A 23,536-nucleotide genomic window follows, 5' to 3' on the forward strand; every position below is an offset into this window, starting at 1 on the left:
TCTCATAAGCCATTTCTTTGCTTACTTAAAAAGTGTTGTTTTATGACGCGTCCGCTAAACGATAAGAATCAGTCTGGTCCAAGCCGGACAGGATATGACGCGTCCCCTAAACGACAAAAATCATTCTGTCTAAGGCCGGACAGATTCCCCAGGCCGGACATACAGCTTAGCAGGACAAATTTTCCAGGCCGGACAGACGACTTAGCCGGACAGATTTTCCAGGACGGACAGACAGACTGCTTGGCCGGACAGATTTTACACCTCACTTCTGCCGGTCCCAAGCCGGACAGACGGCTTGGCCGGACAGACGGCTTAGCCGGACGGATTTTCCGCTCCGCTTCTGGCCGTCCCAGGCCGGGCAAACGGCTTGGCCGGACAGGTTTTCCATCGAGCCATCTCGAACACTGGCCCGTTCTACCATTTAAGATTACAACTCCTCACACTTCCCCAAATCACTATAATGACTTGGAGAACTGGGGGGCAATTGATGGGGTACGAAAAATAGCAACTAATAAGCTGTCGACACGTGGCCCCGGAAGGGCCCATCACGAAATCGACACCTGCCCAGGGGTAATCCGGTAATTACCTGAGAGTAGGTAAACCTAAACCCACAGAAGGGCCGACACCTGTCCTGGGGTAGGTAATTCAACCACCCCAGGCCTCCCTCTATAAAAGGCCTTTCAAGGCTTAAAGTAAAGGGTAATGACTTCTAAGCTACCACTCTTAAAATTTGGCTCTGCAGTCCTGCTCGTACTGACTTGAGTGTCGAAGAGCCCATCCGGAGCAACGACTCCGGGTTGGTCTTCTGACCTCGTTTGCTCTTGTGCAGGGCTCAGCTCCTTCACTTCAGCTCCTCGGGTCCTCCAGTCCAGCTCTTACGTCACTGCCGTATCTGTTACCGATTTTAGGCCTAACACATATGATCCACAAGGACCACAACCCTTTTTCTCCCCCCTAAAACCCGATCCCACCATGTGAACGGGCTATAAGCTAATTACTTTAGAGATCAGAAGTCCAAACTCTATGTTTGGCGTGTACCTTACCTACCAAGCAACTAGAATTTATTTCCATTATAGCATTATCTCTTCCTTTTCTAATTTGCTTTTAATGGTAGTTAAGGTTCCAACAATGCTCTCACTCGTAAATTTTACAAGTGGACCTACTCTTCCTTTTTGGACAATAGATTGTGAATATAGGAGATTTTATATGCTGCGTGAGTGTGAGGTCCAGTATTTTTAGAAAAGTGCAGTGGGGCCCACTTCATAGAATGATCCAAACTGTTCATTTGTTGGGTCACAACGTAAATAGGCTATAACCCATAAATCATCTCCATAGGATGATCCTAGCCTTCAATTTATTTAGGTTTTTATAATGTGCAGGTTTCGGATCATCCCATGGAGATGATTCAATGGGCTACAGCCAAATAAATGTACGGCGTAGATCATCCTATGAAGTAGGCCCAAGCGCACACCGCACATGAAATGGATGGTTATTTGCTGATACGTACATTGGCACCACCATGTTTTGATACTTGCACGAACTCACCTTGTCTTTTCTTACTTTACGGGCTGTGAAAGGTTTATTATGACTCCCAAAAAGTTCTCAAGAGCCCAACTTTACGGGCTGTCAAAGGTTTATTATGACAACCAAAAAGTTCTCAAGAGCCAATTAAAAGAACAAGGTGAGTTAGTGTGATTATCAAAACATGGTGGTGCGAATATTAGTAAGTGGTCTAATTATGGATGGGGGGCCCACGGAATCTTCAACAACCTTAGCCTGCTAATTTCTAAAGACCGAAGGTGGTGAAGTCAAGGTTGTGCCACGTTAGCACTTACCGCCTCTGGTTCTTTCTGCAAAACGTTCCTCCTTTGAAACGACATAAATCATTTGTTAATTGCAAACATGCTGATGAAAGCACCAAGTCGTCACATCTTTTGTGAGGAAATTAATTAGGGGTGCAAGTCAGGTGGGGTTGGATGAGGTTGAGGTCCACCCTCACCCAACCCGAGATAGCATTCCCTCAACCCAACCCGAGATAGCCCAAGCCTTGGGTTGAGGATGGTCAACCCTAACCCAACTCCTAAATCTCTCAACCCTAAAGCAACCCATCTAACCCGAAATCAGGTTGGGTTGAGTCAGGTTCATCTTGGGTCAAACTAAAAAATACAACAACCCAAAGAAAATCGAGATAAAGTTAGAGGATGAAGGTCGGGTTCAGGTTGCCAGGGCTCAACCCTAACCCAACCCGACCCAAGGAAATGGCAACCCAACCAAAGCCAAAATCAAGTTGAGACCATCTAGTTCGGGTTGAGCCCAACCCAAGTTGCACCCCTAGAAATTACATTCCCCTCTCTTGGGATTTGCTAGGCAATTTTGCAGAAAGCCATTTCGCAGCTTAGTTTTACAGGAGACAAAATCTGCTAAAAAGTGAGCATACGTGGCTGTATCTCCTACACAAGTGAACCGCAAAATGGGTTTGCACGAAATTGCCTAGCAAATCCCTCAAAATTATTGGGAAATGATATGTTCACCCCTTTTTCTTCCCTCGGCCACCCCCTTGTAGTGTAAAAAGAGTAGAGGCATGACTTCACAGGAGGGAGGAGGTGGCACATAGAAGAAGATTGGGGCGAGTATATCACTTGCAAATTATTATGACCAAAAGGCCACCCTACATTTCCATTTGTCAGGGGTAAATGTGTAATAAGGCTACATTTGGATTGCTGGAATCAGGAATCAGAATGAGTAAAGTAGAAAATCGAATGAAAAAGATCAAAATAAAAAATTTAAGGGACTTGCTAGGCAATTTCTCATAAGCCATTTCTTGGCTCACTCTTTTAGGAGAGAACAACCACCTTGTAGCAAATTTTGACTTGTTCATTTATTAAGTGGTTGGTCTCTCCTCTAATAGTGAGTCACAAAATGAATTTTTACAAAAATGGCTACCAAATCCAAAAAAATAATTTAAAACATTTCAATAAAAAATCTCATTCCGATTGGGGCAGAATCATAATATCACCTCTTGGGATGAGAAATAGATTCTAAAAATGTCCCCTTTCATTCCGCCCTGGGTTTCATTTCCACCCCTTGATTCCGTTCATTTTTTGAACTAGATGCCGGAATCAAAATAGGATTACTGATTCCACCACCTTATTCCCGCAATCTGAGGAGAACGACTCCACAATAAGTCACTATCAAAAGCGTAACAATTAATTTCCTGACCGTTGACATGTTAAAACTTCATATGATGACTCATATGATCCAGGTCGCATCCAGAATGGATAATCCATGCGTTAGATAGACTCAAACATTCATATTTTTTTTGAAAATTCAAATAATACTTGATCAATCAAGCTGATAGACTCATTTGGTCTATGCTTTCCCGATGGGAATTGGCTTTGATTATGATGATTTAATCAATTTAGATGTAAAAAGTAAAAAAGGGGGCTGTCCCAAGAAAAATAGGGGCCAATATATCACTTGTAGTGATATTGCCTAGTTGGAAGTAGGGACACGGTAGCTTCTAGGGGTGGCCAGAACCGAACCAGAACTGAAGAACCGAACCGGAACCGAAGAACCGAACCGGAGCCGAACTGTAAAAAAATATTTTTGGTCCGGTTCGGTTCCACTGATGAAGAACCGAACTTATTCGGTTCGGTTCCGGGTCTAATGTTCTCGGTTCGGTTCCGGAACCGAAGAACCGAACTTTGAATATATATATATATATATATATATATATATATATATATATATATATATAGAGAAAACGGTTCCTACACATATGTGTAGAGAGTTTTCTACACACTAGCTTAAAATACAGTGGGGGCCCACATTGTTTGGGTGATCCAATCCATCCATTTTAAAGGCCCTCACATAGATAGGGTGTCTACAAAAAATCAGATCCATAGGATCATCCCAACCCTACGATTTGTGGAGGTAAAATGGATGTCTTTAAACCTTCACAAATTAGTCCATTTTTTGCCTCCACAGTTCGAATGGTTAGGATGATCCTATGGATCTGATTTTTTATGGACACCCTATCTATGTGAGGGCCTTAAAAATGAATGGTTTGGATCACCCAAATAATGTGGCCCCCACTGTATTTTAAGCTAGTGTGTAGATAACTTATCTACACATATGTGTAGGAACCGTTTTCTCATATATATATATATATATATATATATATATATATATATATAATATTTTTATATTTCTATTATACATATACTTAATAATATAAATTACTTATAATATTAATAAGTAATAGTTAATACTATTCTTATAATAAGAAAGTAACTTATATTATAACTTTAATTAAAATTTTTTATAAATTATAATTAATAATTAGCCATTAGAACGAAGAACCGGACCGGACCGAACCGATTATGTTCGGTCTGGTTCGGTTCGGTCCTACTGTGTACTACGGTTCGGTTCGGTCCTACTGTGTACTACGGTTCGGTTCTGTTTTTACGGTTCATGGAACCGAGAACCGAGAACCGAAAAAAAAAGAACCGAGAACCGAACCGGTTGGCCACCCCTAGTAGCTTCTTCCCAACCCTCTTATTAACTACTTGGGAAATCCCTTTCGAAACGGAACTCCATGGTAATAAATTAAATAATGCCTATAATGACAGAACTACCCTTATTTAAAGGTTGAATTTTCAAACAAATGCTAGTCATTAAAGCAGTCACTGGGATTAGGTGGCAGATGCAACCAGAATTTACTTCTCGAAGAGGGGTAGTTTCATCATTTTACTGTAAGCTTTTCTCAACAAATACTTGTTTATTTCTTGTCTTTCAGGAAACATTTCCCAAGAATCTGTCACCATCTTATTAAAACTAAAGGATCTCTACTATGCCTGCCCTTTACCTATCAAAACAGTGACCTATCTTTATATGACAAAAATAACCTGACAACTACAATAAAATGACATACATGTGGCAACACTGAAAGGATCCCACAAATTAGGGCGTCTTCATATTGGTGGCAGCATTAGGGTGGTTGTTTGGGACAATGTATCCTAACTTTGGTAGACAGGAGTGTTGAGCATGTTATTCAAGAGATTAGCCCTGGTCCCTTGTCCTACGTGACTTGTCTGACGATTGAATAGAGGGAATAAGAGATTAGGCACTTTGAAAAACATGAAAGTCAAGGAAAAAATGGAAAAGAAGAGGAAGCATGAAAAAACACAAGAGTGATGATATTTTCACCCTCTGCATTAAGCATACTTTTCACGTCAAATCACATTAAAAGGGGAGCAAGTGCGTAATGCTGGGGGAGTAAAAATATCATCTCCCAAAAAAAAAAAAGAATCGTCGTCGAAAAAAGTCCCCGGAAAAAAGTAAGTCGCCAAAAAAATGAAAAAAAATGAGAAATTGAAGAACTCAATGTTATCTCGGTTTGACTCGTGTTTATCTGGTCTGATCGGGTTTAACTCTATCTGACTTGGGTTTATCACAAGTCAGACAAAGATAAACCCGAGTGACAAACCCTACATCGCAAGTAAATCACTGTTACGGTGGTATTACAAATGTAACCTTTTTAGGACACCATTACCCCTTCTTTTGCATAAAATTACAAATTCATCCAACCGTACACTTGGCAGAATTAGGGTGGTTGTTTGAGAGAAATGGATCCTTACTCTAGAAGGGAGTGTTGAGAATGTTGTGGGATAATTCTCACCCCTTTCGGATAATTCACACACGAGAGTATACGCGAGACATTATACGCTTTTTCAACGTTTATAAAGGGGTGCGAATTATCCTAAAGGGGGGGCGAATTTATCATTGCCCGAAAGAGAATGCATGAAGAAAAATTATTTTTTTATTTTGTTGAGGGAGATGATATTTTCATTTCACCCCCTGCATTACGTGCACCCCCCCTGATAACCTGATTTGTAGGGGTGTAAACGAGCCGAGCCGAGCCGAGCTTGGCCGGCTCGGCTCGGGCTCGAACCAGGCTCGGGCTCGGCTCGGCTCGGTCAGGCTCGGCCAGGCTCGCCAGCGTCTTCATATAGGTGGCAGCATTAGGGTGGTTATTTGGGACAATGTCTCCTAACTTTGGTAGACAGGAGTGTTGAGCATGTTATTCAAGAGAATAGCCATGTGGAACTTTGTCCCTTGTCCCACGTGACTTGTCTGACGATTGAATAGAGGGAATAAGAGATTAGGCACCTTGAAAAACATGGAAGTCGGAGAAAATGGAAAAGAAGAGGAAGCATAGTAAAACACAAGGGTGGTGATATTTTCACCCCTTGCATTAAGCATACTTTTCACGTCAAATCACATTAAAAGGGGAGCACGTGCACAGGGGCGGAGGCACACAGAGCATGAAGGGGGGCCAATAACTTGCAAAATCTCTTTTATGGTTTCTGGTTGTATTTGCATTCTAAGCTAGTTTAGTGGCCATGCCCCCGCACCCCCCCCCCCCATGACCAATGAGGGCAAGTGTAAATTAGTTCGGCCCCCCCAAGTGTAAATTCCTGGCTCCGCCCCTGCACGTGCATAATGCTGGGGAGTGAAAATATCATCTCCTAAAAAAAAGAAAAAAGAATCATTGCCAAAAGAAGTCGCTAGAAAAATGAAAAATGAGAAAATGAAGAACTCAGTGTTATCTCGGTCTGACTCGTGTTTATCCGGTCTGAATCGGGTTTAACTCTATCTGACTTGGGTTTATCACACGTCAGACAAAGATAAACCCGAGTGACAAACCCTGCATCGCAAGTAAATCATTCTTAGTTGGCTCGGGCTGGGCTTGGCTCGTTTACACCCCTATACGGTGGTATTACAAATGTAACCTTTTTAGGACACCATTACCCCTTCTTCTGCATAAAATTACAAATTCGTCCATCCGTACACTTGGCAGAATTAGGGTGGTTGTTTGAGAGAAATGGATCCTTACTCTAGTAGAAGGGAGTGTTGAGCATGTTATGGGAGAGATTTGCCACGTGGAACCTCGTCGCTTGTCCTACGTGGCCTGCCACGTCATAACGACGGTTGAATAGAGGCATAACAAGGCGGCTCGAGAATATTCCTCCAAAAAGATTCCTCCGTACAATTTGACAATTTGCACCGTCGGTAGGAGCAGAGAAACTTCATTGGCAAGCAACCAAATGAGAAGGACAAAAAATTAAAAAACAGAGGGCGATGATAAATTCTCACCCGAGAGAGTATATTCGAGACATGATACGCTTTTTCAACGTTCATAAAGTGGTGCGAATTATCCTAAAGGGGGCGCGAATTTATGATTGCCCAAAAGAGAATGCATAAAGAAAAATTGTTTTTTTATTTTGTTCAGGGAGATGATATTTTCACCCCCTGCATTACGTGCACACCCACCTATAACCTAATTTGACATGAAAAGTGGGAAACTTTATGTCAAATCACGTTATCATGGGGTGTGCAAGTACTGCAGGGAAGTGAAAATATCATCACCCTTTGTTTATTGGATCCTTGTTTATTTATAATCTTTTGAGGTTCAGACAAGGAACAGCTTTAGGGAAAAGGAGTAAAATCTTGAAAATCTGATAACCATTCTGCAAATTCATTGGCTTTTGCAGAGGATCGGCAAAAATGAGGGTTTTTTCGTGGCGAATGGGGAAAAAGCTAGGATTTGAAATTTTGAAGTAGATTGAAGAACTTTATTGGCTCTAGGGTTTCGAAACTCAAAAAATGAGTGTTTTTGGCTACTCAATCGGATTTCAAAGGTTCAGATTGTGAGGAATTCGTGATCTGTTTGATGTTTTTTTTTAAGTGAAAGCTGATTTTTCGAAGCTAGGGTTCCGAAACTCCAAATAGGGAGAAAACAAGTTTTTTCGGTGACTTTATCAAGGAGCAGGAGCACGAATATCGAAGAAAAAACGAGGAATTCTATCTATTTCTCGACATTTGGTGGAAAATCAAGGAATTTCTTCAGTTCTCGTAGTCAAGAAAGAGCTTCTGGAGGTGAAAGAACTGAGAAATTTCATATAATTTAGAGGGAAAAAAAAAGCAAAAACAATTCTGAAGATTCTCCGGATTAGGGTTATATCTTAAGTTCCATGGCTGTGGTGAGTTCTATGCCTGTTGTAAGACAGCAGATCGAAGGGAGTAGGTCTTATCTGCATGATTCGAACACGGCGAGATCTGTAATAGAGAACATTGGAGAGATCGAGGAAGAGTTACCGGCTTTACTGGAGATTTCTGTTCCTGAAGAGAGGATTTTCGTTGCAGTGGGAAAGGAAAAGAAGGAGAATATGATGAGTCTGATTTATGCTTTGAAGAATGCTAGAGGGAAGAAGATTGGTATCCTTCATGTTCATCAGCCTGCGTCAACGATCCCCATGCGTAAGTTAGAAAACCTAAATCTCAGTTTAATTTTCTCTCTCTCTCTCTCTCTCTCTACTTGTTTTTTCTTTTACTTTGAATAATCTATGGAGAAATAACGTAAAATTCAAATCAAATCAAATCAAATCAAATCAAATCGTATACAGTGATTTGGATTTCATGAGAAAGTCTTGATTTTGGTACTTGGTGGAGTTACAATGCGTACGTTAGTAAAAACCAAAACCTAAGTTGAATAGTCTCTCGTTGTTTTTTTCTTGTAATGGTAAACACGATGAACAATTAAGATGACTCGGGTTGGTTTCTGACCGACTCCACTCACCTGTTAAACAAATAAATTAGAGCTGCTCCTTTCATGGTGAGTTTATCACTGATGACTCGTTCTTTGTTATGATAGTGTCACTCTTCTCTTTCAATTTTCATGATTTATTTGCTCAGTCAATCGAATATTTGCAGTAGAAATAGAAAAACAATGGTAGGAAATTTTAAAAAAAAAGTAAAGAAATATTAGAAACAGTTGACTCCAACTGAATGAAACCGAGTCAATCCAATTTTCGAATTCTTTTCTGTTGCGTGGAGTGCGTGAAGCCATATTGGGGGCGAATTTTCAAAGCTTTAGTAAATATATTCTTCTGTTTGTTTGGTTAATCATTTTTATTTTTCATGTATATGTTTTTCAATGCAGGCTTAATTTCTTACGTTCTCCGTTAATTTATTACCCTTTTTTGGGTTTGCAGTTGGGGGAAAGTTTCCTGTTGACAAACTGAAACCTTCTCAAGTTAAGGCACATAGGGAACAAGAAAGGGAAAAGATGCATAAAATCCTGGATGAATATGTGCAGACTTGCGCGAGTGTGAGGGTATGTATCTTCTTCTCCTCCACTTTTTTCGAATTTGATTAATGTGGTTGAAATCTTTGTTTAGATAATAATTTTCTAGGGTATTTTGTACTGACACATGGGCGTCTTGCCTAATTTTAAGGTTATTCATACCAGCCCCCTAACTAATTTTATCATCGTTTTAAACATGGAGGTTACTTCTAGATAAGACTCAAACTAGACACAAGTGGAGCTCATCTTTATCAATTCTCTTAGGTTAACATGGAGTTGAGTTTTAGATAAGACAATCTAATCCTAACTTGATGATATTCGTACGATATATTTCTCCTTTATCGTTTTTTTTTTTGGGTAGTAATTAAGCCGGGTTTATACCTGTGCAACCCCAAGATTGAGGTACAAAGCCTTGAGTAATTGAGATTGATGCTCCTGCCCAGCAAAATATTTCCCAATAATGTTATATTCATGCATATGACGATTTAATGGGAAGCTTAAATCATTTTTTATTTGAGCTTTAGCTCAATTGATTAAGGCTTTGTTCTTCAATCTTGAGGTCCGAGTATCGATTAATCTCAACTTACCTGTAAAGAAAGGTTATATCATTTGTTGATGCATTCTATAATGTCAGCCAATGTGTCTATTTTTTTTTCCAATGTAATGTTATATTCAGACATTTGGTCTCACCTCCATCAGACATCCTCTATACTCAACCCATGTTTATGTAAATCGAGACCGACTATGTGGATTTTACCATCAGATCAATTCTAATGATCAATTTATATATGGTTCTTTATATGGGCATGTTTGTGCAATCAAGACAGTTGATTTTCTAGAGCATCATGAGTCGACACTTGTTCCTAGTAAGTAGCTAAATAAGTAGCTAGCTTTTCTTGGTAGAACTCTAAACAAGGCTTGATGGATCGAGTGACTAGGATCATTCCGAGCATAGTTTCCAAAAACTTCCTTATTAGTTGGGAAAGTCTCTTGGGAAGCTAATTTCTTCATGCTTCCCAAATTTAGGAGAAGTGCGCTTCTCACACACTTCCAGATGCTTCTTATGCGTTTCCTCTTAATTAAGAGTACATTTCCTATTTAGGTGATTATTTTCTTAAACTACTTCTTCCTTTGATAATTTAGAAGCTCATTTTAAAAAAAAAGAATGTGTTTTAAATTTGAACCCCATCTTAAATTTCCAATGAAACTCAAATGGATCATTTTTCAAAAATTTAACATTAAATTCACATGAAAATAACTTGTGAGAGTATAAATCCATAAAACTTTAAATTCTCATCAATTGTGAAATCTTCTTTACTACTGGTAATCCTTACATCTAGGAAGCACGGGTACTCTCCCGGGGCTCCCGCACCCGCACCCGACATGTATGGGGTGCGGGTACGCCCCGGGTACGTCCGGGGTACGTATCCCATTGTTTAAAAAATAAAAATGCGTGTCGGGTGCGCACCTCGCGTACCCGACACGTCTTATTTAAGATTTACATGTAAATAACGGAGTACCCCCCTTTTGGATTTATTAAAAATAGTTTCAACACCCAAATCTAAAAGGAAAAAAAGTCAACTCTCCAGTTCTAGTATAAAATTCAAAGAAAAAGGGTCGGATCAAAATTTTAACTTTCTTAACTTCCAAACGGTGGGGTATTTTTCAAATTTTAAAAATTCATAAAATCTATTTTGTCCAAACATTATTAAATCCCAAAAGTCAGGGAAAAAAAATCTCATAATTTGGTCTCTAAAAATTATTCATCTTCTCAGGCACTGGTCAACACACTGGTGACAAACTTTTTTTTCGAATGAATGATGTATTGATGCATCTTGTTATGAAATATGGAACTTAATCACTTATGAAATGAAGAGTAATATTAGAATTTTTCATTTTGGTGATGTTATTGTTATTTGATTGCTCTACAATTATTTTATTTTTATTTTTATAAATATATAATAAAATATTAAAAAATATTATTATATTCGGTGTACCCGAACGTACCCGCACCCGGTTTTTTTGGCAAATCACGTACCAAGGTACCGTGTCGTGTCGTACCCGTACCCCGTACCCGTACCCCGTACCCGTACCCGTACCCCTGCTTCATAGCCTTACATTAATCCTTCCACCCTAACCTACTATAGCCATATTGTTTTTATACATTTCTTGTTCACTTTCAATTGACTCTCAATGAGGCTCATTGCATCTTTCATGTTGATTTCAATGAAGGGTCCCACACGGCCACACGTGTCTTTACTGTGTTGAAGTCTTTCCCTTCCAGGTAAGTATGATCCCCAGTCAAAAGCAATGGGGAGAACTTGTGCTCACTGGTGTGATTAATGAGCCCAAGCATATCCACATGGAACATGTGGTGCTAGAAGATGGCTATTAGGAAAGATCCTAACAGCCCCGGTCTTTTTTTGTATTTTTCATATATCAAATATAAAAAATTCTTTGAGAGAATGTCTAAGAAAGCTCCCACAAGCTTTACACATACACCATGTGCACAATCGACTCAGGAGAAGGATTCTTGTTCAAGTAATTTTTGTTCTATGTGTAGTCAAACAATAGAAAAGCAAGTAATTTTGTTGGAAAAGTTTAACCTTTCCTAACTTTTTGTGAAAATTCCTGGAATGCACACAAGGAGTATTCAACCCAAAGCTTTTTTTGTTTTTTTAGCTTCTTTCATTAATTGTTCTTTATTTTATTTTTTAGGTCCAAGCAGATAAATTTATAAAAGAAATGGATGATATTGAGAGAGGAATCGTGGAACTCGTGGCCGAGAACGGGGTCAGCAAGCTCGTCATGGGGGCAGCGTCAGATAAGCACTATTCAAGGTGTATATGAAACTCACAAGAAATAATAACATCTCACATGTCCTTGTTACTGTGCACAGAGAAGATGAACTCCAAATGAATGGATAATGACAAAAATGAGTTAAACGCCTCACCCTTGATTGATGGGCGAAAGTCCTCCAATTGAATGCTTAAGATTGTTCCTTCAATCCAATGTTGACTATGGACCGTCTAAGGGGGAGCGTGTAGGATGAATATGGTGTGGATCTTGTAGGGAGCTGCTTTTTTCTTATATAGGCACCCCTTTCTTTTGATATTGGCAGCCCTCTGCACAAGATCAATGATCTTGATTTCACATACATGTTCTCATGTTGGACACAAAAATTGATTTTTAAGATTGATGTAAGTATATCTTGTTGCATTAAAATATACTTGATTTATAACCCCGCTTTTGGATATTGCAGGAGAATGAGGACACCCAAGTCCAAGAAAGCAATCACTGTGAGCCGAGAAGCCGACCTTTCCTGCCAGATATGGTTTGTCTGCAAAGGAAACCTTGTGTGTACCAGGTATTCCTTCTTCCCTTTTTCAATAGTGGTACTTTGTTAATAGGACTTTCCCCAAAAATCATCTCCCTATGATGATCCTAACTCTCCAATTTATAGAGGCTGATTAGAGAGTTTGGATCATCCTATGAAGATGATTTTATGGGGACCAACAAAAGATCAATGGTTTGGATCTTCCAATCAGGTGGGCCCAAGTGATCTTTTATTAAAAAAATACACTTTTTATGATGTCCACCTTCAAAGATCTAGACCATTCATTGTTGGCCGCACGAAAAAAGAGAGAATACTAGTTGTGAGAATAAGTACATTTAGGGCCTACCTTGTTCAAAGATCTAAATAATCAATTGTTAGGGCCATTCCTTGGAAAAGAGAGAGAGAGAGAGGGGGGGTTGTACCGGTTGTGAGTAGACCTAACAAAAGCGACCCGACCCACCCGCAAATTTGCGGGCACGGGTCTGAGTTTTAGTGACCCGTCAAAACTAACCCGCGGGTGACCCAACCCACAAAAACACGGGTCGGGTTGGGTCAACCCGCTGGCACCCGCAAGTCACTTGGCTTTTTAAAGGGTGGTGATTTTGTTATGCTAATCTAGTTAGATTTTGTCATGCTAATCTATTTTTTAAGGGTTTGATGCCTAAATAGGTTATGGCTGGAACTATAGAATATAAATAGGTTGTGGCTAGCACCATAGGTGGATCCCAACCCTCCGATTTGAATGTTAGAGGGTTGATCACTTGATCCTAACCCTCTATAGATCGGAGGGTTAGGATCAACCTGTTGAAATGATTTTTGGGGTACAACCTATTTAGGTTGTGGGCCATCTAATGGACGGTTTGGATCCATGGTGCCGGCCATACCCCCCTCATCAAAATCCAGTGATAATATTTTCCAAAATAAACTAGTGTTTGAATTTGCGGGTGACCCGCGGGTTGACCCGGCCCACCCACGGGCCGCGCGGGTCACCAAAATTCTGACCCGCAAAAATGCGGGTCATCTCCTGACCCGACCCGTGTGACCCGCACCCGCATCACCCGGGGGTTGACCCGGCCCGACCCACCCGTTTGCCAGGTCTAGTTGTGAGGTAAAGAGGGTGAATTTATCGTAGAAGGTGTCAATTTATCACTGCCCGACCCACCCGTTTGGCAGGTCTAGTTGGGGGATTTGCTAGGCAATTTCGTAGAGAGCCATTTTTTGTCTGTTTTTTCAAGAACAGCCACACAGGTTGACTTTCGGCAGATTTTGTGTTATTCTGCAAATGGCTTTCCACGAAATTGCCTAGCAATTCCCTTTATATAATGACATAATCTTTGATTTGTCATAATTTTTTTTAAAAATTATGTATTTACACATCTTAAACCGCCCTTAGCTAACCATCACTAGCACTAAAATCATCTTCTCCTTCTTATAGTTCTTCTTTCTTAAAAACAGAGAAGCTAATCTAGATGGAACAGGAGTGTGGGTGACCCCACCATCACCTGTTTCGACCCCGAGCACCCAAGCTGCCCCACCCATCCAACGAAAATCATCATCCCTGCACCAAAGAGAGTCCGAGAGCCCGATTCAAGACCATCTATGGCGGTCCAAATCCGATAACTTTGCCTCTCGTGGTGGAGGGGCGACAACATCAGTAGAGGTGGCCAGAAGGATTATAACAACTCCATCGTGGGAAGGGCTTTCAGTGAGAAGTACTTCTGAGGCTTCGGTGGCCTCGACATCGTCCACCAGTGACGATGGTGTTGGGACCTCGGCTTCTGCTTCTTTGGTGAGGGATGAGGAGTGCGAGGAAGGAATATTGGCCCTCACACCTGTGCATGAGTTTGAAGAGGATGTTCAGCTTTCATCTCTCATGAACGACTTGGTATATATACTTACTATTACTTTTCTTACTTTCTTTCCAAAGTTTTTTAGTTGGATTTCTAAAGCATTTCTGGCTATACTGAAAATTGATTTCTGCAACTCATTTTGTTTTCGGCAAATTTTGTCCGAAATGATATTTCCACCCATTTTCTCCGGTCTTTCCAGCCCCCCCCCCCCCCCCCCCCCTCCCTTTTTTTTTTTTTTCCCGAAAGAACTGCATTCCCACGAGTTTTTATATGATGAAAGGACTTATAGTCCATTATTTTTCAAAAACTACAGTACGGCCCACACCATAGGATGATCCGAACGGTCCATAAGATTGGACCTAAAAATTATTTCCATTGGTTGGTCCTAACCGTCTGATCTATAGAGGGTTAGGATTAAACCTCTAATGTACAGTCCCTTTATAGATCAGCGGGTTAGGATCAACCTATGGAAATGAATTTTGGGGTGGTTGTGCCCCTATGGACTTTTTGGATCGTCCTACGGTGTAGGCCGTACTGTACTTTTTAAAAAATAATGGACTATAAGGCCTTTTCATCATATAAAAACTCGCATTTCCACATCTTTTGTTCGATTTTTCTTCTAAAAAATATCATTTTTAAGAAATGAAAACAAAAGGGTTGAAGCAGGGAAAAAGGTAGGAATATCATTTCCTAAATAATCAAATAAAATAAATAATAAGGGCGATGATAAATTCGCACCCGCTATAGGATAATTTGCACCCCTGTAACGTGAATTATGTGGCAGACTTTAACGCGTTTTGACGTTTACATGGGTGCGAATTATCCTACATGGGGTGAGAATTTATAATCGCCCAATAGAAAACAAAAGAGGGTGAAAGGCTGGAAAAGGGGTGAAAATATCATTCCCCGACAATATCTACCTTTTATTCCTTACAAAACAAATGCGGAATTTGGCAGGAAGGGAGGAGAGCAGATTATCAGGTGTTTGATCAGCTGGACCAGGCCATGGTGGAGGCCGATAATTGTAAGCGAGAGGCCTTTGAAGAGTCAAACAAGCGCAGGAGGGCCGAAAAAGATGCAGTTGACGCCATACGCAAAGTAAGTGAACCCCTTCATTTCTTTCCTTCCAATTCCTGCAAATTGCATGGATGAATAAATAGTGGTACTATTCTCAACTCAACTCAACATAGCTTTTCCCAAACTAGAAAATTTTCATAGCGTACTAATCTGGTGTAAAATTTACTCTGAAATTCGGTGTATAGCTTTGCTAAATCACGTACAAACTGCATGGTTACGGAAACCATACACGTGACACAAATCACATTATTTTGTAGGACACCACATCTAAAGCGTAATTAAAAGTCATTCCTAACAGTCAACACCCCACACCCACACCCACACCGCGATGTTTTGTATGGCACCATATCTAAGTCTAATGACACGGTCAACATTGGGCCCTACACACCGACATATTTGCGCAATCAGGACCGTTGATCTGCCTGATGGACATACCCGTGTTATTAAGTACTCGGATCATTGATAAAGGTGGGCCCACCGTTGTGTTTTATGGGTTGAATCAACGGACCAATGACATCCAAGTGGCACTTGTGGGTCCTAAAATTATCAGAATTTTTATATGGTGCCCGACCGTCAAGTACCGTCAAAACGTTACCACCCTTGATATTTGATCCAACACTAGCCCACTTTTTAAGAGGCTGCTGTTGGATCAAATTATCCCACTTTTGAAGTACCACCTTCACGGGACTTGACAGTCGGACATCGTATAATTTCTCAAATTATCATTTGGAAAAGCCTAGGCCGATGATATTTTCACCCCTCGCAGTGTGCATTCGCTCACCTTTAACGTTGAAAATATCATTTTCCAAAGCCTAACGGTCTTCCTATTTGTAGCATAATATTACATCACAAAGACAATTGATATTGGCACTCCCATGTTTTGATCATTGCACTAACTTGTCCTTTATCATTTAAACACCTGTCAATGTTTATTACAGTTACCAAAAAGCTCAGAGAACCCATCTATAAAAAGAAAAGACAAGCTCAGTTTGTGCAATTATTAAAACATTTTAGTGCCAATATCAGTGGCTTCATAGAATAATTGCATGGTCCCAGATTGTCTTTTCATTTTTAGTTGGCTTGTGAGAGCTTATTGGGAAGTGTAATAACTACGGGTGTAAATGGATATTCAAAAATTTGTTTACCGTCCGCATCCGAATCCGTTTCAAGCGAATATTATCTGAATCCGTTTCAAGCAGATATCATCCGAATTGGTTTATGAGACATATGGCTCTTAACGGATGCGACTCTAGTAAATGGTATATCCGATCTGTTTAACATCCGAATCCGATAAATGCATCCTTTGTATTTATTATTAGTAATATCATTAATATTTGTTTTTAGTAAAGACACTATATCTTTTATTTCTAAAAGAAAAGTGAATTTTCTTTTTAAAAAATAAAAATAAAAACAAAAAGTGTTTTGGGTAGGAAATAGAGTAATAAGGAGAAGAAAGATAAAGTGCTGCAGTAAAATGTTTAAATTTACCGGATAAACGGATACGGATAATATCCGAATTCGAACAAGAGAAATTATATGATCCCCGACCGTCAAAATAAAGGGCAGAGAGAGACAAAATCTCTCTCCCTTGATTTTTAAACCAAGAGAAAGCACCGTTTTTTACTTTTCCTTGGTTCAAAAACCAAGGCAGCAATTTTTGTCTCCTTCCGACCTTTACATTTTGACGGTCGGGCGTCATATAATTTCTCTTCGAACAATATCTGCCGGAATCGAATTTGGTAATAGATATTAAATATCCGTCGAATTCGAATTCGAATCCTAACTCAGATACTGTATACTGAAATTGAATTTGGATATAGCCATATCCGCTTCGAATTCGATCCGTTTACACCCCTAGTAATAACCTTTTGACAGCTCTTTAAATACTAAAAGACAAAATGCTTTAATGGAAATATCAAAACATGGTAGTGCTGATATCATTTCCCAACGAGAAGAAAAAAGAGGTAGAAACTGTTCTTCTCCACACACGAAGCTCATGACCTTCTCTTGCAGGTGAAAGAAACAGAGAGCTTATACGCCAGAGAAATGAAACAAAGAAAAGACATAGAAGAATTACTAGCCCAAGAAATACGAGAACTGGAAAACATCAAGATCCAACAAGAGACAGTCATAGAAGAACTGGGTAGAGCAAGGGAGCAGCAAAAGGAATTAGAAATCCAAGTAGCGGATTCCGATCGTATTGCAAACGAGTTAAAAGAAAAACTCGAATCCGCTCAACAGCTCCTTAATACAGTCGAGAGAGAAAGCGAGGAATTACAGAGGGAACGAGATGAAGCTGTTAGAGAAGCGGAGAGACTAAGGAAAGAGTACGAGGACGCAGCCTCGAGCTCGCATAGGGCTCAAAACTTGTCCTTGTTCTCTTTCACGGAGCTTGAAGTAGCTACACAGAAGTTTGATAACTCGTTGATGATCGGAGAAGGAGGATATGGAAGTGTTTACATGGGGGACCTTCGCCATACCAAGGTGGCTATCAAGATGTTGAACCCTCGAAGCATGCAAGGCCGGTCTGAATTTCAAAGAGAGGTAAAAAGAATATCATTAATCCTTTTTAGTGTTCTTATCCCATTCATGAATTTAGCTCTTTAAACCCTTGTTATTACATTCATGAATTTAGCTGTATCCCCTACAAAAATGATACGTATTTTTCGATAAGTACGGTATGGCCCACTCCACAGGTTGATCCAAACCGCCCATTTGTTAGGCCACAACAAAAATAGGTTGTGCCCCAAAAAGTCATTTCCATAGGATAATCCTTATCCTCCGATTTCTAGAGGGAGTGCACACTATGTTCAAATGGACGGTTTGGATTATCCTATAGGGTGGGGGTACTTGGATCATCATATTGGGTACTTTTTTGAATTATCTGGTTTTGTACGGCTACACATCATATAAAATCTTATATAGTATACCCTCTCTATGTGTAGTTTTTATTATGGTGTAAGCCTGTGTAGTCAAGTGTTTTTCAAAAAGTACTGTTCGGGTTACACCATAGGACGATCCAAACCGTCCATTTGATGTTCCACAACGTAAATAGGTTGTGTCCCAACAATCATTTCCATCGGATGATCCGAACCCTCTAATCTATAGAGGTAACTAAAATATGCAGTTTCTCTATAGATCTGAGGGTTGGGATCATCATACGAATATGATTTTTGGTGCACAGCCTATTTACGCTGTGGCCCATCATATGGACGATTTGGATCATCCTATAAGTTTAAGATGTATAGTACTTTTTCCTTTTCAAAAAAAAGATGTATAGTACTTTTTGAAACATCCTGGACTACACGGGCTTATAACATTCAAAGTCTCCATACTAGATAAGTTAATATTAGAGAAGAGGCTCTTGGCAACACCATATACAAGGGCGCCCCACATTGGAACATCTCACTAATTAATCAAATGTCCAAATGCGGGCCACCCTTGTATCTAGTTTTTTTCAAGGGAGCCCTTCAGTTTTGCATTCATCGAATTATTATAAAGGATTTATGCGCTCGAGTACAGATAAGCTTAGCAGCTTATCTGTGCTCGAGTGCAAAAAAACAAGGGTGGGCCCACATTGTTGGGGGGATCCAAAGCATTCATTTGGAAGGTCATTTCATGGATAGGGTGTCCACAAAAAATCAGCTCCATTGGATCATCTTAGGGTGTCCATTTGTAGGGTGGAAAATGGGCAGATTAGTGGACAAACCATATCTGTTTATTTTCACCCCCACAAACGGACACCCTATGAAGATCCAATGAAGCTGATTTTTGTTACACACCCCATTCATGATGGAGCCTTTCAAGTGAATGCTTAGGATCACCCAAACAATGTGGTCCCACCCTTGTTTCCTGCACTCGAGCACAGATAAGCTATCTGTGATCGAGCATAGGAACCCTTTTCTCATTATTATATGATAATATGGGATTTGATAGGCAATTTTGTAGAAAGGTTTTTTTCAGGAGAGAACACTTATCTAAGGTGAATAAAATGAGTAAAATAAAATTTGCTGTGAGGTGGCTGTTCACTCTGAAAAAAGTGAGCCGTGAAATGACTATGCAAAATGGCTTACCAAATCTTTATAAAATATTTGAAATATTCCAATGTTTTGTATATTAATATAAAATTCACTTAAAACATATAGGAGGATGGCAACATGAACCTGTCTAATGTGCATTTTAAAATGCGAAGGTGTTCATTCTAATGATGCAACCATTAGTATGCTTCCAAGACAATATCAATTGATCTTACATAATAGGAAAAAGATGGGATTCATAGCAAAAATCCACATGCAACGGCGAAACCCAAAAGAGGGGTCACGTGTGCCACGTGTAGGCAAACCCTATAAAGAAGGGCCACATGTGAGGGGAAGTGTTATAGTATTAAGGAATAAATAATGCCTTCCCCAACAGCTTAAGCCTTTGGAGTAACTAGTTATTTTACAATGCTTGCTTTAGGATTGTCCCAAACATCCAACCTAACAAGGTGTGTTTTTATACATAATCTACTCTTTTCTTGTCCCAAACTTTTCTTACCATTTTTTTTCTGGTGTCTGAGATTTTTTTCTCTTTTGTTTTTTTCAGGTGGAAGTTTTAAGTAGAGTAAGGCATCCCAACCTAGTCACTCTCATAGGAACATGCCCAGAAACATGGTCCCTCATCTACGAGTACCTTCCTAATGGCAGTCTTGAAGACAGACTTATCTGTAAAGAAGGCACTCCTCCTCTCTCATGGAAAATTCGAACCCGAATCGCCGCCGAAATCTGCTCAGCCCTCATCTTTCTCCATTGTAACAAGCCCCACATGATAATCCATGGCGATCTCAAGCCGGCAAATATACTTATCGATTCAAATTTCGTTAGTAAGCTCGGAGATTTCGGCATTAGTAGGCTAATCCTCCCTGAAAACTCGACAACCGCACTTGGTTGGAGGACAGATCCCAAGGGCACTTTCGTCTATATGGACCCCGAGTTTCTATCCAGCGGAGTTCTTACACACAAATCAGATGTATACTCATTTGGAATCATAATTCTCCAACTTTTGACTGGAAAGCCCGGGTTTGGGATCGCAAAAGAAGTAAAAGAGGCATTGGAGAAAGGGAATTTACATGGGATTTTGGACAATTCGGCCGGAGATTGGCCTTTTGTGCAAGCAAAGCAACTTGCACACATGGGTCTAAGATGTTGTGATATGCAAAGGAGGAACCGTCCGGACCTTGTGTCGGAGGTCTCGAGGGTGCTCGATCCGATGAGGGCGTCATTGGGGTCTTCCTCATCATCTTCTCACCTTATGTCTCAAGATGAAAGCAGAATGCCATCCTACTTCATCTGCCCTATCTTTCAGGTTAGTACTAAAGCTTACCATCTTGAAGTTCATATGTTAGCTTAGGCCCTATTTGTTTTGGATTTTGAAAATCAACTCAGAGTTGTGTTACCAATAATTGGTTTTGGACTCAGAATCAATTCTCAAAATTCAAAATGAACAGGGCCTTAGCTTACCCCAAGTAGGTAAAAAACTTAGGCTATGTTCCTTTCGATGTAAAATGGGCATAAAACAAAATTCATGCCCATTTTCCCACTATGATTGGGTTCATGAATCTTGGGGTCATCACAAGTTCACTTGTCATCGGATTATCCTAGACCCTTCGATCAAGGGTGATGAGAAAGTTGTCCTCCGTTTTCTCAATCCCAACGTTCGTGTCCATGCCGCTCTTGTAGATGGAATCTCTCTTCGGCTTAAGCCCCGTTTGTTTTGGATTTTCAGAACCGATTATGAGGCCACAACTGATTATTGGACTCAAATTTTAATTTAAGTTTAATTTTGAGCCTAATAATCAGTTTTGGACTCACAACCGACTCTGAAAATCCAAAACAAACAGGCCCTTAGGGGAAGGACCCACCTGCATCCCCTAATTATGGCTCACCCATTATTTTAAAACTCCCCGAGTTAATCACCAGCTCACTTGAATCGACTCAATTTTGCCTTTGCCAAGTTCTCATTGGGCTCTGAGTTTTGCCCTGCCAAGTCAATTAAAAACTCCTTTGACTCGCAACAGTTAATAAAAAATTAGATTGTATCAATTAATAATTAATAGCACACTTGTCTCTGTTCTCATCTGAGTTGGAGTTCATAAATAATAAGCCGACCAAATCCGCGCTCCTGATCATAAAAAATGTGCCAAGTGATCATCAGTGTTGTTACCTTATAGTAAGAAAATGGTATTTCAGTCTTTAAAAGTCGATTCTGAAGCCTGATTTTTTCAATTATGAGCTCCCACCGAGAGAGCGTTCCAACCATAAGAAAAACATTTTAAACACATTTTAAACGCATTTTAAACATATTAAACACTTTTTTGGCTAACTTTCCAACTTTACCCCACTATATTTTGTTAATGACAAAATTTTAAACGCATTTTTTTGAACTAATAACGTATTAAACTCGAATTTTTCCTGTCCCATTTTTTTGCCGGCTTCCAACACAGGACATCTCAAAGTTGGTTAGATAGAGGTGCAACTCACTCGTTTTTTAAGATTTTGGGTTGAGGTTTTACCATGAAAGGTTCGGGTTAATTCCAATTCATTTTTTTTTAGCAAAAGCTCAACCCGACCCGACCCAAATTGCACAACTATGGTTGGAGTGTTGCTCCGTCACACCAACAATCGTAGGTTCGAACCCCTCCCAGTGGACATAGTCGAAGTTGCGGTCTCGTTGTAGCCAGGATCCCACTACAACCCGGCCTAAGTTTTCTAAACGAGTCAAATTTAAAGGCCGAATCTTCACATTTAAACAATTTTACCAAGTGTCCATCCATTCATATTTTTCTTATGGGATTGGATCTGAAATTGTAGGAGATCATGCGTGACCCTCAAGTCGCAGCCGATGGCTTCACATATGAAGCAGAAGCCATTAAAGGGTGGCTGGATAGCGGCCACGACACCTCGCCCATGACCAACAATAAGCTCAACCATTGTGAACTTATCCCCAACCACTCCCTGCGTTCTGCCATTCGAGAATGGCTTCATCAGCCATGAATTCTTTTTTCTTTTCTTTTGTTATTTGTTTTGTAATTTTCTTCTTCCTAAGTTTCTTAGTTTTTGTGTGTTGCAAAATCCGAATTACGTATTTATATTCCATTGTGTATATGTAGGTTAAACGATGACTAAAAATATATGTATATATATATACGCAAAATGATATACAAATCCCTTGACATTTGCCATTAGAGCTTTGTTACAAAGATGTAAGCTTGGTATGGATTCGATTCACATATTTTCTTGTTCTTTTAGACTCTCTTTCGATTGCAAGAAAAATATTTCTCGTCAGAAAAAATTTTCCTTGGAAGAGAAAAAATAAAGGGATTTTTGCAAAAGAAATCCTCTACTTTGCTGTATTTGCAAAAAGAGTCTTCTAATTTGACAATCTGCAAATGTACTCATCACATTTGAGTGGATTTTTGCAAACCAGGTCATGCCATCATTTTGTAATCAAAATACCCATGCTAGATTTTTTAACTCGTAAAAATACCAAAATTTCATTTTATGGGAAAAGACAAAATTATCAGTGATGCTCATTAGTATGTTTTGATACGGTGGGTCCCACCAACTCAACTCAAACCCATGCTGGTGGGGCCCACCAATTTCCCTTTTGTTTTAATAGCGTAGGTCCCACCAGCCCATGTATATTGTATAGGGTGCGGCCTGCCAGTTTACACCTCATGTTTTGATGGGATGGGGCCATTTTTTTTTTTTTTTTTCACTTTTGCATAGAATGCACCATGAATGCTAGTATACATATCATATAATATATATATGTAAAACAGAATCTTGGACAACGTGGGTGCGCCACCCGGCTCCCTCCTCAAAAAACGTAAAACTCTATAAGTTGATATATTTGGATTGTAGAAAAAGTCCCACAATATCCCACGTTTTTAGCAAAATTGTGTCTATTACTCAATATCCCACATATATTAGCAAATTTTTTTATTTTGTGGAGAAAAAATCTCCACTATGTCCCATGATTCTAGCAAAATTGTTTCTATCTCTCAATATCCTACATAGATTGGTAAAATTTTGGCGAATTATTTATTTTTTGCCCCGTGCATCGCACGGGTTGTCCACTAGTATA

General features: G+C 39.8%; 1 protein-coding gene across 1 annotated transcript; it reads left to right on the forward strand.

The window, feature by feature from the left end:
- Positions 1-7,447: 7,447 nt before the first annotated feature.
- On the forward strand, positions 7,448-22,634 carry LOC143882279 (U-box domain-containing protein 33-like). Its single transcript, XM_077385793.1, has 9 exons — positions 7,448-8,322; positions 9,057-9,178; positions 11,867-11,988; positions 12,411-12,515; positions 13,941-14,370; positions 15,293-15,433; positions 17,426-17,956; positions 19,997-20,755; positions 22,261-22,634. The coding sequence occupies exons 1-9, from the start codon at positions 8,037-8,039 to the stop codon at positions 22,441-22,443; spliced, it is 2,679 nt and encodes an 892-aa protein (XP_077241908.1). The 5' UTR covers positions 7,448-8,036; the 3' UTR covers positions 22,444-22,634.
- The last annotated feature ends 902 nt before the right edge of the window (positions 22,635-23,536 follow it).

Source organism: Tasmannia lanceolata, unplaced genomic scaffold (assembly GCF_043159265.1).
Source record: "Tasmannia lanceolata isolate RefF3 unplaced genomic scaffold, GAP_Taslan_0.1 ptg000007l, whole genome shotgun sequence".
Taxonomy (NCBI): Eukaryota; Viridiplantae; Streptophyta; class Magnoliopsida; order Canellales; family Winteraceae; genus Tasmannia; species Tasmannia lanceolata.